This window comes from Meles meles, chromosome 18 (assembly GCF_922984935.1).
Source record: "Meles meles chromosome 18, mMelMel3.1 paternal haplotype, whole genome shotgun sequence".
NCBI classification, from domain to species: Eukaryota; Metazoa; Chordata; class Mammalia; order Carnivora; family Mustelidae; genus Meles; species Meles meles.
In genome coordinates, this window is record NC_060083.1 from 62,910,316 (window position 1) to 62,925,290 (window position 14,975).

At 69.4% G+C, this 14,975-nt stretch overlaps 2 protein-coding genes across 4 annotated transcripts in view; one reads left to right on the top strand and one right to left on the bottom strand.

The window, feature by feature from the left end:
* BAIAP2 (BAR/IMD domain containing adaptor protein 2) overlaps nt 1-2,717 on the top strand; it is a 62,415-nt gene extending 59,698 nt beyond the window's left edge. The window contains exon 15 of one of the 3 annotated variants that reach the window (XM_045984026.1): nt 2,286-2,716. Coding sequence is in view for 2 of the 3 variants with exons in the window: in XM_045984025.1 (XP_045839981.1) it covers nt 2,286-2,355 (70 nt within the window). In the remaining variant the exon portion in view is untranslated. Of the gene's footprint in view, nt 1-2,285 lie in introns of all 3 variants that reach the window. The other 2 variants (XM_045984025.1, XM_045984028.1) reach the window with 2 other exon arrangements.
* A 943-nt stretch (nt 2,718-3,660) lies between these two features.
* The window catches only part of AATK (apoptosis associated tyrosine kinase), a 30,424-nt gene continuing 19,109 nt past the window's right edge, over nt 3,661-14,975 (bottom strand). Inside the window, exons 4-14 of the mRNA XM_045984015.1 lie at nt 14,309-14,388; nt 13,739-13,857; nt 13,451-13,538; nt 12,506-12,639; nt 11,229-11,313; nt 11,029-11,150; nt 9,482-9,631; nt 6,403-9,052; nt 6,153-6,309; nt 5,798-5,983; nt 3,661-4,803 (exon numbers count right to left, since the gene is read on the bottom strand). Coding sequence (XP_045839971.1) covers nt 4,763-4,803; nt 5,798-5,983; nt 6,153-6,309; nt 6,403-9,052; nt 9,482-9,631; nt 11,029-11,150; nt 11,229-11,313; nt 12,506-12,639; nt 13,451-13,538; nt 13,739-13,857; nt 14,309-14,388 — 3,812 coding nt within the window. The 3' untranslated portion in view covers nt 3,661-4,762. The remainder of the gene's footprint in view (nt 4,804-5,797; nt 5,984-6,152; nt 6,310-6,402; nt 9,053-9,481; nt 9,632-11,028; nt 11,151-11,228; nt 11,314-12,505; nt 12,640-13,450; nt 13,539-13,738; nt 13,858-14,308; nt 14,389-14,975) is intronic.

The window sequence follows — 14,975 nt, forward strand, 5'->3', positions numbered from 1 at the left end:
TGGCGCTCGGCCCCCTTCAGGCTGTAGGGTTTGCAGGCAGGAGCCCCGTGGCGCCCTGAACAGCGGCCCTGGGAAACCAGTACTGGATCCACCCCCCAGGGAGGGGTCCCAGCTCGGGTGTTAGCCGCGCCAGTGACCGCTGGCCGGCTCTGCTGGCTGTACGTCCACTCCCCGTCCGTGCTGGGGTGCTCTCGGTGGGGGAGGGGTCGCAGCCGTGCTCTGGGAGGGGCCCCTGACTTGGAGCAGACCCTGCAGTCCGGGCCTGCAGCGCTCACGTGGTTCCCATTGCCTGCCCTTTGCTGGCAGGACACGAGCCACTTTGTGTCTCGGTGGCTTGTGGGGGAGCGTGGCCCGCAGTGCTGCTGGAGGAGGCCTCGCCCGGGCGGCTCCCAGCAGGGAGCTGCGTCTGCGGGGCCAGAGACTCTGCAGGGGGCCTCGGGTCTGAATTTTGCCCTGTGGGGTCAGGCCGGCGTTGACCTGCCTGCCCTCAGGTGGCTCCCCAGCCTGTTCATCCCCAGGAGGTGGCGGGCCCCAGAGGGTCATGCCTTCCCGCGGTGCTGGGGGCGGGCGCGTCCAGCCGGGGTGTCGGGCCAGGCCCGGGCAGGGCTGCAGAGGGGAGGCCTGGGGCGTGTTTAGCTCCTGCCCGTTTCCTCAGGTCCCGCAGCATGGACGGTACCGTGCTCTGCAGCCACGCGGTTTGGGGAAGGAGATTAGAAAAGTGGGGTCAGGGGCCAGACGCCCTCTGGACATCCCGCGTGCTGTTCGCAGGGCAGGCCCTGCTGAGGAGGCTGCGTGGCCGCCTGTCCTTTCTGCTGAGGATTCAGGTGTGCCCAGGGCAGGAGGACGGTGTGTGCTGCCCAAACCCACTTGGCCGTTCTGCTCGGGCTCCGCTCGGCACAGGAGCCGCCCTCCCTTCTCAGCCGCGGGGCCTGTGCCCCTTCCACTGCTCGGGTGATGAACAAACCTGCCCCCATTACAGCCCCCCAAGACGCCCTGCCTTGACCCCGCTGGGGACAGCCAAGGACCTGCGGCCTTCCTCCAGAACCAGAGTCTGGTCAAGGTGGTAGTCAAGGCATGGGCCACCCTCTGCCATCTGTCCTGGGGGCCACAGCTGCTGTGGCCGGGGGAGCCCTGAGGCGGCCGCTGCCCCTGAACGTGAGAGCTGAAGCTCGTCTGCACGTGTCGCCGGAGAGAGGACTGGCGCGTGCGGAGGGGCCAAGGCGTCGTGCGGGGCTGGAGGCGGCCTTGAGCCCGGGGGGTCGTTGCCCTCGGAGCCTGAAGACACTCACAAGCCGTGTCCACGCGGGATTCCAGGCCGTCCGCTTGCATGTGTAGAAGCCGTGCACCAATGAGTTGGCTCTTCTCCCGAGTTTAATCCTTCTAAAAATTAGTCCCAAGCATCTCGGCGTTTTAGAAAACCCAGGGAGGCACCCCAACCCCCACGTGCTCTCATGGGCACTGGACGGAGCGCCCGCCCGCCCAGCTCCTGCGGACACCCGCCCAGCTGTGACGCCCCAGGTAATGGCTCGAGAGCCGAGTGCTTGGCCAGGGGTGCGTCCTGTCCGTGCCGAGCCCTCCGTGTCCCACGTCCCATCTGTGCCGTCACCCCTGCGGCTGCCTGACGACCCCCAGCCTGCTGTCCTGTGCTCACGCTGCTCGGGCGGGCGCTCCCTGTGCGCCCGGCAGGGACCCCAAGGAGAGGCTTCTGTGGGCACGAGGCTGTGTGCTGGCCTCCGCTGCGCTCATCTCGCCCCATCTCAACCTCTTGTCTGGCCGGTCCATCTGTCCGTCCGCTGTGGCCTCAGGCCCACGGGAGTGGGGTGATGGGGGCTGAGCCCCATGGCTCGCAGCGTGCGTACACCCCGTGTGTGTCGTGTTGGCGGGGCCCGAGGCCCCGTGTCTGCACCCAGCCACCCTCGGGGACCCCGGGATGCACGGGCCGGGTCCGTGGGAGCTGCTGAGCTGTGTGTGTGTGTGTCGATGGCGTGTCTTTCCAGTTGGGCCCCTACTGCTCTGGGGCAGCGGGGCGGCTCCCCGAAGCTGGGCCCAGGCCCATTCAGGACGGCCCCGGCTCCAGAGGGAGAACCAGCTCCCAGCCCAGCGGGCCGCTCCCCGCACCCCCACCCGCCCCGCCCGGGGAACTCTGGCCCTGCGTACCACGCCCTGCCCTGCCTGTCCCCTGCAGGCTCCATCACCGCCCGGCTCCAGGCTGAGGCTGAGGACCCTGGGGCAGCCCAGGTGACAGGTGTGTCTCCCATGCTGAAACCACTCTTCTCTTCTTTCAGGAATCCCTTCGCCAGCGTCCAGCTGAAGCCGACAGTGACCAATGACAGGTCTGCCCCCCTCCTCAGCTGACGGCCAAGTCCCACGCTGCCCACTGGGCACCCCCCTTGCCCCCAAACAACCCCTTTTCTAACGGTCTGTGTGGCCCATTGAGAGAGTTTCCTCCTCCTTCCATGCCCTTCACCCGCCTGGCTCTGCCCCCGCCTCCGTCTGGCCCAGGCGGGACCCCAGCTGTTTCCTCTGAGTCGTGGCCGCGAGGCCCCACGGCTGGGAGCTGCCCCCCCGGGCGGTGCGGCCGGCCTCTCAGGCAGGCGCACCTGGCTGTGCGCGTCGGGGACCCCCCCAGGGGCAGGGAAGCGTGTTGGGTCAGCCTGCAGCAGGGAGGGGGCTCAGCTCCCACACGGCACGTAGCCCCCCAGCGTCTGGTCAATAAAGAGGCTGCCCCCACTGTGCCCGCTTGTGCTCTGTCGGCCCGGGGGTGGGGGCGGGAGGCCTGGGGCGGAGGCAGGGGAGATCCAGCCACCTTCCTCTGGAAGATGGAGCTGTGAGGTGCCGTCGACCGGGGCTCTGCTGAGCCTCCCCACTCCCGCTAGCATTCTGGGGGGCCGCTGTGCCCCACCCAAGCCACAACCCCCCCTGCAGAACTGGCTGCTGGGCCCCCTGCTCTCCTCTGTGTCCCTGGAGTAAATGGTGGCTGCCTCTGGGGGGGGCGAGGGGGACACCCACCCCAGCCACTTCCACGGTGTCTGTGGCTGAAGCACCCTGGTGACCAACACGGTCACCAACATGGGCTCCAGCAGCGTCCACCTGGGGAAACACTCCGGGCAGCCGTCCCCCTCCTGCCAGGCTCCCGAAGGAGGGGCTCTGCGGCCCAGTCTGACCGGAGCCGGGCGCGGCCCAGGAAGAGAAGCAAAAGGGGCAGAGGTAGGCAGGTGGGACCTCACAGGAGCTCGAGCCGCGTCGGGTGAGGTCTCCGGGCGGATGTTTGGGCCGGAGACGCACAGAAGCCCGGACTCCTCAGAGACCCTCTTGCCTGCCGCCCGCCCCGCCCCTGCCTCTGTGCTTGGGAAAGGTGAGGGAAGAGAACGTCCCCGGGAGGTCCGCAGGTCCCCCTCACAGGAAGAGAGGGCTGCCACAGTCGGTCCCCCCCCAAGTCACTGTCCCCCTCCTCCGAGGTGTGCCAGGGGCAGCCGGCGAGGGGTGGGGGTGGCCACCCTCTCTCTCACACACACGCACGCGCACACGCACACACACACACCCCGTGGTCAGGAGGGACTACTTTGCCCTGGGCAGAGCTGGCAGCTGGGTCCGCCCCTCAGCACCACGGGCCCCTCCTCCCCAGGGCTTTATGTGCAAACCACAAAAGAAAACACAGACTTAGCATGAAGACTTTTTCTTAGCTTGATTCTTTTAAAAAACAAAAAAGGAACAAGAGAATCATTGCACCAGCATCCTAAGCCTCAAACTAATAAACAAAAAACACAAACCCAAAACAAGTCCCCCACCCCACCCCCAAAGCAACAATAAACTTTACATCTCTTTGGCAACAATAACTTAAAATCATCCCATTTCCACGCACTCAGACAACAGCAGTTACAAAAATATTCCCTGGGCTGCCCTGCCCCCGCTTCCCTCCCGGGTCCACCCCTTCCCGCGCCCCCATCCCTGCAGGCAAGAGCCCCTGACACTGGGGGTGCAGCCCCCCACTTTCCTTTTGCCGCTGGGCAGGTCTGGGCAGCGCCCTGCAGAGGGGAGCTGGGCATGCCAGCCTGCCGCAGGCACCTTTACAACAGGTGTGCGCGGCAGCCCCCGCCTCCAGGCAGCCCACCTTGACCCAACCGCCCGCGCTCCTGCAGTGGACTCTGATGGGAGCTGGCCCAGGCTGCGTGGGGAGGGAGAGTTGATGGGTCTGAGTCGCTGAAGGGAAAGACAGCCAGAGACTGAGGTACGGGAGGGGGGGGGACGACACACAAGCCCAGGGTCCTCTTGCACAGAGCAAACCCAGAACCAGGCAGAAGGGGCAAAGGGGTAGAGAAGGGCCATCCCAGCAGGGATGTGCTCATTCCCTCGGCTGCGTAAGGGCAGTCTCCTGTACCCACGGGAACTGGTGGGCAGGGCATGCAAGGCCCCCCAGCCAAGAGCAGGTCCCCCGGCCTCAGAAGCCCAGCAGCCCACTAGCAGGGGCAGGGTGGAGGGGGAGGCTGCAGGGGAAGGAGCTGCTCGGGCCTGAGGCTAGAGGGCATCCCCAGCAGCTAAGGACAACCCCGAGGGTCCAGGACAGATCCTGCCCCTGCCTGGGGCGGCATGGGATCGGTACGCAGAGCTGCTCCACCGTCCAGGGCCAGGGAGGCCTCCTGTCCTGCCCTGCTCCTCCAGAGTGCTGCGTGGGGCACCAAGGCCAAGGTCCCCGCTGTCAGTCAGCATCCTCGCTGCTTCCGGGAGCAGGACTGGAGGGGCTCCAAGGGGGCCCGCCTGGGCCTCACGCCTCTTTACAGCTGCCCCCGGCACCTGCTACAGGTCCTGGCAAAGGCGAGGTGCCACGTGAGCGTCGAGAGACACCAGGGACAGAGGTTCCTGAGATTCCCCTGCCCCGGGACTGCCACCTGACCTCCATCCTCAGCCAAGGGGCCAAATGACCAGCTGGGGCTACAGCCAGCCAGCCTGCCTTGCTGCCTCGTGGGGGGGGGGGGCACACCCATTTCTCTCACTGTCTGGGGGGGGTGGAAACACACCCACGTCTCTTCCCCCCGCATCACCAGAGCCCAGGCCTGCCCTTGGGCCCAACAGAGCCCAGCAAATGCCCTCTGGGTCCTCCTTTTACAGGTGGGGAAACGGAGACCCAAACAGGGCGGGCCGATCACGGTCACGAACAAGCCTCCTGGCGGCCTGCTTGTCTGCTCAGGCATCCACTAAGGGTATGCCCTGTGCGGGTGAGGAGTGCACAGGCCCTGCCCCGCGGCTGCAGCCACTGGCCGTGGGCAGTGCACAAGGGGCTGAGTCCGCTGGGGGACAGCGCTCTCCTGCCCTGGGTGGGCTTCCAGAGCCGCCTTGCAGGGCTGCAGGAGTGCACGCCTGTCAGGAAGGAGGGGTGGGGGCAGCCTGGCAGGGCCGCCCTGGTCTGGAGCTGGGGTGGGGGTGGAGCAGGGAGGGAGGTCCGGGCGAGCCCCACGGCATGTGGGATGTCGGCGTGGCCGAGCCCCACCAGCGGAGGCCGCGGCGGGCTTCAGGGGGCTTAGGTCTGGCAGAGAGCAGAGTGCGGGGCACCCCGTGTCCAGCCTGGTGCCTCCAGAGGAGGGAGAAGAGGGCATCTAGGCCCCACGGCCAGACAGGGCCGGGCCAGCAGCTGGCGGGGAAGAGGGCGCCTCTCCGTGCCTCGGTTTACCCATCTGCACACCGCGCGTGTCCAGGAGAGGAGAAACAAGGAGCGCGGAGCCTCGGCTCCCAGCAGGGCCCTCCGGCCGCCCCCTCCACTGCCCCCCTCGGGTCGCTCCCACCGGCCCCGCCGCAGCCTCACCTCCCACGGACCCGGCGTCCGAGTCCGAGACGTGCGTGATGGAGAAGCGGGACGCGGGCGCCGGCGACACGGTGAAGCGCGAGAAGGGGCCGGGCGCGGCGGGCTTGGGGGGCGCGGCGGGGGCGGGCAGGGCGGCCTCGGGGCCCGGCGTCTGCGGGAGGCCGTCGTCCCACGCCAGCCCGCGGCCTGCGAGCCGGAGGCGCAGTCACTCGCGTCGCGGACGTCACGGCCCCCCGCCCCCGCCGGCCCCGCCGCCGCCCGTGACGTCACACCGCCGACAGGCCCGCCCGGCAAGACCCCGCCCGATAGGCCCCTCCCCGTGACGTCACGCCCACACGCCCCGCCTCCGACTCACCCTCCTCCGCCGCAGGGGTCGCCGAGCCGTCGGGGCAGCGGTCGGCCCGTCCAGGCCGGCCGGGGGCGCCGGGGGTGCGGGGGCCGCCCGCCAGGAGGGCGGGGGGCGACTCCTTGGCGCCAGGGAGGGGCTCCCCGAGCTCCCGGGTGGGGCTCTCCTGGAGGGCCAGAGCGGCGTGTGGCGGCGGCTCCCACGGCTCCCCACCCCGCGGGTCCCACCCCCGCGTGCAGAGCCCGGCGCGGCGGCCCACCTGGTCGAAGAGGTAGACGGTGACGTCGTCGAAGAAGGACACGGCTTTCTTCTTGCGCTCCAGGTCGTCGCAGAAGGCCTCGGACAGCAGGCTGGGCATCTTGAGCAGGCCCCGCAGGTTGCGCGCGCTCTGGCTCTCGGCCACCACCACGGGCACAGGCGGCGCCTCCTCCTCGCTCTCCTCGCTGGGCTCCTGGACGCTGTAGCAGCGCAGCTCCTCATCCGACTCGTCGCTGTCCTCACTGTCCTCCTCCTCCTCCTCTGACCGGCCCTCGGGGGCTGCGGGCAGTCCCGGCAAAGCCAGGCAGAGTGGGGTTCTGGGGGCGCTGGGGCCCCCTGTCCGTTCTTGCTGGGCGGGCCCGGACAGCAGCGCTGCGGCCTCCTGGAGGTCGGGGCGGAGGCTCTCTGGGCTCCGTGGCACTGCGCTCAGCAGGAAAACCTTGGAGCGCCCCGGGCTGGGCCCTGCAGGCCCTCCCCCAGGGCCTTGGGGCCAAGGAGGCTCCAGTCTGGGGCTCTCCGGGCAGGTGCTGCTGGACCCTGGAGAAGGGTCCTCTGGCGGCGGCAGGAGCAGCGGTGGCACGCCTCTGGGGCCCTTGCCCTGTGCCCCCTGGGGCAACCCAGACTCAGGGGAGGGCTGTGCAGACGGCAGCCCAGGGCTCTCCAGGTCCAGCTCTAGCCTGGAGGCCAGGGCATCTCCTCCCTTCTCCTGGGGCCCCGAGGTGGACTCAGGCTCCGTATCGAGGTCCGAAAAGTAGGCTGAGTCACGGTAGGGGTTCTTCTCACTGAGGCCTCCAAGGGAGGTGGAGAGCTGCATCTCAGGCCTGGGGCTCTCACCCTCGGAGACCAGCTCCCCAAAGACCTCGGGCTCGCATGGTTCGTGTGCTTCCTTGAGCACAAATTCGGGGGACTCGTAGTTCTCCGTGTCGTAGCCGCTGTCCAGGGCTCGGGGCTGCCCACCAGGAGTGCCGCCAACAGAGGGGCTGAAGACCTCGCAGCCGCCACCATCGCTGGCAGAAGAGGGGATATCCAGGGAGTCCGCGGAGTCGGGGGTCCCCACCTGCTTCTGCAGGGAGCGGAAGGCCGGCGTCACGGCCGGCTTCTCTGTGGGTGAGCCGCCCCCGGACGCATCTGTGAAGATGCCAGAAGTGGTCTCTGTCACGTCCTCATCCTCGCCAACGGTCGCCTCCAGCTCGGGGAAACCAGGGCAGCTGTCCAGGCTCGGGGCTACCTCGGGGGCAGTCTCCCAGCTGCCAGCGGGCATGGGCAAGGCGGGCAGGCTAGCGAGGGCACCGGCCTCCTCAGCAGGAAGCGGGGCTCCCTCCAGGGATGGGGCAGGGAGGGACGGTCCGGGTCTCCGAGGTCTGGCAGAGCCCTCAGCCTCCTCAGCAAGCCTGGGCTCTGTCTGGGACTTGTACCCCCCACTTATGGCCACCTGTGTCCGGGAGGACAGCAGCAGGCAGGTGGCAGGCGGCGGGCCCCCAGCAGGACGCAGATGACGGAGGCCAAGGCAGCGGCCAAGCTCCTGGCCAGAGGAGACCCCCTGTAGCCCAAGGAGAGGCTCCGTGGAGTCCTCCAGGGCCAGGGGACGGCCCAGCTCAGGGACGGCCGGTACTGTGTACTCTGTGCTGGGACAGCAGCCCATGCACCCGCCCACGTACCCCGTGTCCCGGGAACCTGGCGCTCGGCTGCCACTGTTGTTGTTGGCGGACACGTTGGAACACCAGTGTCTACGCTGGGCAGCCCTGCACGCCTCGGCCTCCCCCACCACCTCCCCACCCGGGGACAGCGGGGCCCCAGAGCTCCCCGAGGGGGACGTGCCCAGTGGGTCCTCCAAGAAGGGTGGGCAGAAGGCAGCTGCGCCCCAGTCGCTGTCCTCCTCCCTGGGCTCCGCCAGCATGAAGGTCCCCGGTGAGGGCGAGCCCAGGGAGCAGGGCGGGTCTCGGGCATGGCTCCCGGGCAGGTAGTAGTCACAGTGGCCCCAGGACCCCGCGGGGGACGGCACGTGGCCCAACAGCGGCTCCATGGCCAATGAGGCAGCCACGCTGCCCTCCGAGTCATTGTCCTGGTCACCGCCATCGGGGAGCAGGCCCACGGCGTGGGGGCTGGGGGCACAGCCGGCGCAGTCAGGGTCGTGGCCGGCGGCGGGTGTGGGCTCCTCCAGCCGGATGAAGTACTCGCTGCCTACTGAGGGGCTGTGCGCACTGAGCACGGGCACCACGCCGGGGGGCGCGCCATCGGGGGCACAGAGCTCCTGCAGGCGCGTGGTGCGGCTGGGGCTCGCTGCACCCCCAGGCGGCGGGAAGGCCTCGGCACCGCGGCCCGCCTCCCACTTGCACTCGAAGTTGAGGCCACGGCTCGTCTCGGTCACCGTCAGCACGTCGTCCCCATCCGCATGGAAGCCGTCGCCCGCGAACTGCTCCAGCAGCGGGAAGGACGAGGCGGCCGCCAGCTCGCCTGCGCCCCCCAGAGCCAGGCCGGCCAGCCCGGGGCCCGCGCCACCGCCGCCCGGCCTCAGCGAGCGCCAGCGCCGCTCAAACTCTTCCTCCGCCTCCGTGGCGCCCTTGGCGCAGAGGTAGGACAGCAGCAGGTGCACCTCCTCGGCCGTGGGCCGCTGCTCAGGCTGCAGCCAACAGAACTGCATCACCTCGTACCTGCGAGGGGGGAGGCCCAGGGCTCAGGCCTGGCGCACCAGGACCTGTCCCCCCAGCCAGGAAGCCCGGCCCCCGCAGGGATGAGCAGATCTGCTCTCTGCGGGAAGGTCTGGGGGCCTCTCCTACTCAGAATCCCTTAAGGACAGCGAAGGGAACCGCCAACTTAATTGCAGGAGACCCCAAATCTTCCAAGGTGGGCTCCGAGGTTTGGGAGCCCACAGTGGGCGAGGGGCCTTTCCCTCAACTCATCTCCACCCAGGTGGCAGGTGAGTTTGTGTTTTGGGTAAAGAGGCCACCCGCTGTGGACGCGGGGCAGGGGAGGGGAGCCGGCCTTAGCTGAGAAGCCAGGCAGTGTGACTCGGAGCACCCCCTCCCTCTTGCCCTTCCTGCCGGGGACACTACACCCCGCCTGGCCTCGCAGGCCCTCACCAGCGGTCAGACAGGGTGAGCTGCAGCTGGGGCTTGGGGAGTTTCAGCTGCTGCTCCCGGACGGCGTAGGCCAGCACCTGCCGGTCGGAGTGCTGGGGGTAGGGCTGCGCGCCCAGCTCGAAGAGCTCCCAGATGCTCACGCCCAGGGACCTGCGGACGGGGTGGCCATCAGGGGGGCTGGCGTGGCTGCACAGATCTCAGAGCCTCAGCCGCCACAGGGCCACTCCTGTAATCACACCAGCACCCTGGGACACCCCTCCCAAAGGACAGCACCTTCCTTCAGTAGACAGGCAGGACACGCCACCCCGCCAGGCCCAAATCTGTGCCCAGATCATTTAGGGAAATAAAAGCCACCAGGCCTTTCCGCAGACCCCAGTCCCTTCATCAGTGCACGTATTCATTCCCCAGCTGCAGTGAAGGCCAGACACCACAGCTGGGGCGCCAGGGGACTGGCGGGGCCAAGGCCTTGAGGCTGGGGGCGGGGGGGAAGGTTGTGAGGGAATAGGCAGGGGAGGCTGGAGCATGCAGGACCAGAAGGCCATTAGGTTCCTTCCAGCGTGTGTCACCCAGCTCCCTGGCACCCCAGGCTGTCCCGGGAGCACGCGGAACAGAGCAAATAGGGCAACAGAGGGGTCGGGGCTGGCCCAGAGCCGTCCTGAGGACCCCCGTCAGCATGCAGCAGGGTGGGCCGGTGGGCGAAGTGAGGGGATGGAGTGTCAGCGGGACTGTGTGCAGAGGCCTTGGGCATGCTCAGGAGGGAGGGGGTCCGCGGACCCAGGCTCTGAGAGCTCCCTGGAGCAGAAGGAGGAGACCAGACAGGCTTGGGGAGCTGGGGAGGAGGGATGGGGAGAAGACACAGGTCAGGGACAGAGACCACCATGGCAGAGTCTCCAGAGGCCAAGTACTGGGTCTGAACGACCCCTCTGTGTCCTGCTCCGTTCCCAGGATGGGGAGCCCCTCCAGACCAGTCCCAGCAGCGCTCCAGCCCCCTGCGCAGAGAGCAGGCGCCGCACTGGGCCCGTGTCTCGGTCAGAGAGCCTGTTCCACTCCCAACAGGCTTTCCCACCTGAGCCTGTGCTCGGACCCTGGCGACTTTGGATGTCAGGGGACCCCGGGGGGAGGGCAGGCCAGGGGCCACTGGCACTGCGCTGCTGCAGGTGGCCCAGCAGCCCCATGACCTGCCCTGGGGTCAGAAGCGACCACCTCCCACAGAGCGATGAGGCTAGAGAAGCGTGTCATTGCACGTGTGAGGCAGGTGGGACTGGGTGGCCTGCTGCCTGGCGGGCCTGAGAGCCCTGTGTCCTCATCGGACAGGCACCAGCACTTGGCCTGGCAAGGCCTGGGGGCGTCTCCTTGCGGCACCGCCCGGGCCCCGCCCAGGCCCCGCCCCTCATCACACGGGCCCGCCCCTCGTCATAGGGTCCCGCCCGGGCCCGCCCCTCGTCACACGGGCCCGCCCCCGCCGCCCGGGCCCGCCCCTCGTCACACGGGCCCGCCCCCCGCCATAGGGTCCCGCCCCCCGCCGCCGCGCCCCCGCGCCCGCTCACCACACGTTGCTGGCCTTGGTCTGGTCCACCACCAGCAGGTTGCAGTGCACCTCGTCCACCAGCTCGGGTGCGATCCAGCGCAGCGGCACCCACAGCTGGTCGGCGGTCACGAAGTAGTCCTCCTGTGCGCACAGGGGACAGGGCTGCCACGGGGAGCCCGGCGGCTGGCCCCGACCCCCAGCACGGCCCCGCCCTCTTACCCTGTATTTGCCGTGGGACAGGCCGTAGTCGCCGATTTTCACGGTCAGGTCGGCCGCCAGCAGGCAGTTCCTCAGGGCCAGGTCGCTGGAGGGCGGGAGGGTGGGGGTCAGTGGCAGGGCCAGGCTGGGGACATCCGGGGCACGGAGGGGCCGGACCGCTTGTCCCCGAGGGCATTGTCGCGAGTGGGAGTGGGGGGAGAGGGCGTCTGAGCAGCAGCCCCTGCGCCCGGGGCCCCAAGCCTGGCCCTCACCGGGCACCAGGCGCACTGCAGGGCCCGCATGGACAGGGCCTCAAACGTTACCAGATAGACGAGGAAAACAAGGCCCGGAGCATGCCATGGGGCCCTCAGTGAAGGCAGGCCCGGCCATTGCTGGACCCCCCTGCTGACCCCAGCTCTCACCCCCCCTTCTTTCTCGCCGGCCCCCTGAGCCACCCCTGGGACCGAGCCAGGCAGGGATGCTCCCTTATCTTTCCTCCCGCCCACGACCCCTCGCCCTCCCCAGCGGGCATCCTGAGATCCCAAGTCTCCCGGGGGATCCTGACCCTGCCCAGCTCACACAGGGCGGGGACCCCCTCCCGGCCCAGGGCAGGGTAGGGGCGGGGAGTGACCGCACCACGGCCGGCCAGTGGCTGGCCTCGGGCTGTAGGGGTGTCTGGGGGCCCAGGGCGCTCCGGCAAACGTGGGTCCGCACACACCCACCGGGGGCTGCAGGTGGGCCTGCGCTCGGGGCAGGGTGGGCGCAGCGGGCAGGTCGGGAGGCTGGCAGCTGCCATCTTCAACAAAATCTCTGATGCTGGAGTCACGTGTCATCACTCAGCACCAGGATATTGTTGGGGAGGACGGCCCGTGCGGCGCCCGGGGCTGGCGGGGCCCCTGCTCCATCGCCGCTTCGTCCGGCACGTCCCCCTACGCGGGGCACCCTGGTCCCTCCTTCTGACTCCAGGGCCAAGGCGGAAGCAGGACAGAACCAACCCTCCCCAGGGGCCTCCGGGACACAGAGGCAAGCAGAGCCCAGCGTGGGGCCACCAGGTGGCTCTGGCCGCCCCCGGGAACAGAGGATGGGCCCTGGGCCCTGCTGTGAGCTTGCCCAGGCCATGTCGCCCGCACCACCACGCCCCCGTCTTTTATTCCAGAAGACGCCTCTGCAGCAGGTCCCTAAAGGCCGGATGAAGACGAACCCAGCCAAGCCCTCACATAAGGCCCCAGGAGGGCAGCTGGCACCCGCCTGCGCAGGGCCCACCGCGGCAGAGAGCCAGCAGCCCCGCCCCGCCTCACCTGTGCACGTAGTTGTGGCGGTGCAGGTGCAGGACCCCGGAGGCCAGCTCGCAGGCCATGCGCTGCAGGGTGAGGGGGTCAGGCGCCAGGGACTCCGTCACCCGGCAGCTTCGCAGATAGCCCTTGAGGTCTCCCTGCCAGGAGGGGCGGCAGCGTCACCCGCCAGTGGGGAGCAGGGACCCTGCGAGTCTGCCCCCCAGCTCCTCCCTCCCCACAGAGGACCCGCTAACAGCCCAGGGAGCCACCACCGAGTCCGCCCCCCAGTGGCCAGCCCTCAGTGGGACCACCCCACGGACAGGGGACGCTTTCTCTGTGGTCCCCACAGACCCCGTCCTGGGTGCAGACCACCGGGCCCACGTGCCTGCCCCCTCACTGCTCTCAAGCATCAGACAGGCCCCGTGACGCCCAGCCAGGAGGGAGCACAGGGCAGGTGACCAGAGGGACAGCTGGCGAGTCCCGACCTGCGGGACACCGCACACTGCCTGCTCCAGGAGGGGCCTAGCCATGTTGGGGAAGCCCCAGGAGGTCACAGCTTCTACCAGGGGTCCAGACACCGGGCAGTGCGGCCCTGTGGGCCTCAGGGTGCCGGTCGGCCACGGGCAGCTCCAAGCAGGTCTGGAGTCGGGAAGGGTAGGGCAGGGGACCCCAGGGGCATCTCACAGGGGGCATCCCAGCCACGTGAGGCCAAAGAAGCGGTGGCAGGCGGCTCACAGGAGAGCGTCTTGACTCCACCAGACAGGTGCAGTGGGGTCCCAGACGCAGCGGCCACCTGCCCCCATGATGTGGGGTCGCCCCCTCCCCGCGGGCTGCCTCTGGGAGGATGGCGCCCAGGTCCCCCCGCCCCCAGCTCAGCCAATCTGCCCCTGTGGGAGGGTGAGCCCCCCTCCTGCCCACCGCGGACGGAAGGACGGAGGGGCGCTGGCGGAGCGGGGCGCGGCCACTCACCATGGGGCAGAACTCCATCACCAGCAGGCAGGGCGTCACCTCCGCGCACTGTGCCAGGCACTGGACCAGGTTACTGTGCCGCAGGGCCCTGCGGGAGCCAACACGCTGCCCCCCTGACTCGAACTCAGGGCCGGAGGGGGCGGGCGGGCAGGGAGGGGGGCTGGCTCTGCGGGGGTGGGGGAGGAGCAGGGACAGCCAGAGCTTGCCTGTGTCCCCAGGGCCCCGTGCCCCGCAGCCTCCCCCTCCCCGCCCCCTCCCCGCAGGAGCCCGGCCCCGGGGGGCCCCCACCTGTAGGGCTGGGCCTCCTCCAGGAACCGCATCTGCTCCTGGACGCTGGCGCTCGCCTTCAGCTCCTTCACCACCACCCGGGTGCCGCCGGTGCCCGAGTTCACCTCCCCCAGGAACACCTGCGGGGGCGCGCGTCACCACGGCCCCCCCCAGGCAGAGCCTCCGGCCCCTGCTCCTCCTCGCTCCCCCACCCCCCGAGCTCGTCTGCAGGAGGGTCCCGTGCCCCTCCCGGGAACCCTCTCCGCCGAAGGTTCTCTCCCCCGTGTGGTCACCCCGAGGCCCCCAGCTCCTCCCAGCGCTCTCTGCTGGTCTGCCGCGAGGAAGAGGGGATCCCCGGGCGGGGCATGAGGGAGAAGCCAGGACCAAGACGCTGCCCCCAACCCGGCGTTCTCAGGGCCGCCTCCCAGCACCTGATACCAGGACCTGCACAGAAGGGACGCCCCAGGAAGGGGACCAGCAGGAAAGGGGACCCCAGGGCTGGGGCAGCTCCCAAGAGAAGCAGGTCTCCACCCTGTCCCTCTGACTGCCAGTGCCCTCCACCCCCACCCCTGCCCGGGGCCAGCAGCTCACCTTCCCGAACCAGCCGCGGCCCACCTCCTCCAGGTACAAGAGGCTGTGCCGGCCCAGGTCTGCGGACTTGAGCAGCTGTACTGGAACGGGACGGGGCGCTCAGGAACCCCAGCTCGGGCCGTCGCTGCCTCCGGCCGCCCTTCCCAGCTGTCCGCTCAGCCTGTGCTGGGGAGCTGCCTTACACCCTCCAGAGCGGGGCCGTGGCTGCGGACTGCCATCAGGGGCAGGGTGCCTGCTGCCCCAGGGAGCCGTGGACCCGCAAGCCCATGCGGGCATCTTTCCGGGAGGGTCTGGGAAGGCTGGTCCCCGAAGTACAGGGACACACCGGGCTGAAGACAGCGGGGCCTGGAGCCAAGAGTGGTGCCCAGGCAAGGCCAGGCAGGCAGTATGGCCGGGGCCAAGCCCATGGGGGGGAGGGCACCAGAGCGGCCCGTCCCCTCACCCCTGCCGCAGGCTGGCATTCCAGCACCAGGAGCACCAAAGGGCCCTTTGTCCGACGCTGCTTGGCACAGCCCTGCACGGAGCACACTGGGCCCATTCTCCTGCAGCCTGGGCTGGGTGAGGTCAGCAGGGAGGAAGGGTCAGTGAGGGCCCGGAGGAAGGGCCACGGCTGCCGAGCCCACTCACGCCCCCTGTGCCCCAGGAATTCCCCGAATTCTGCTCCCAC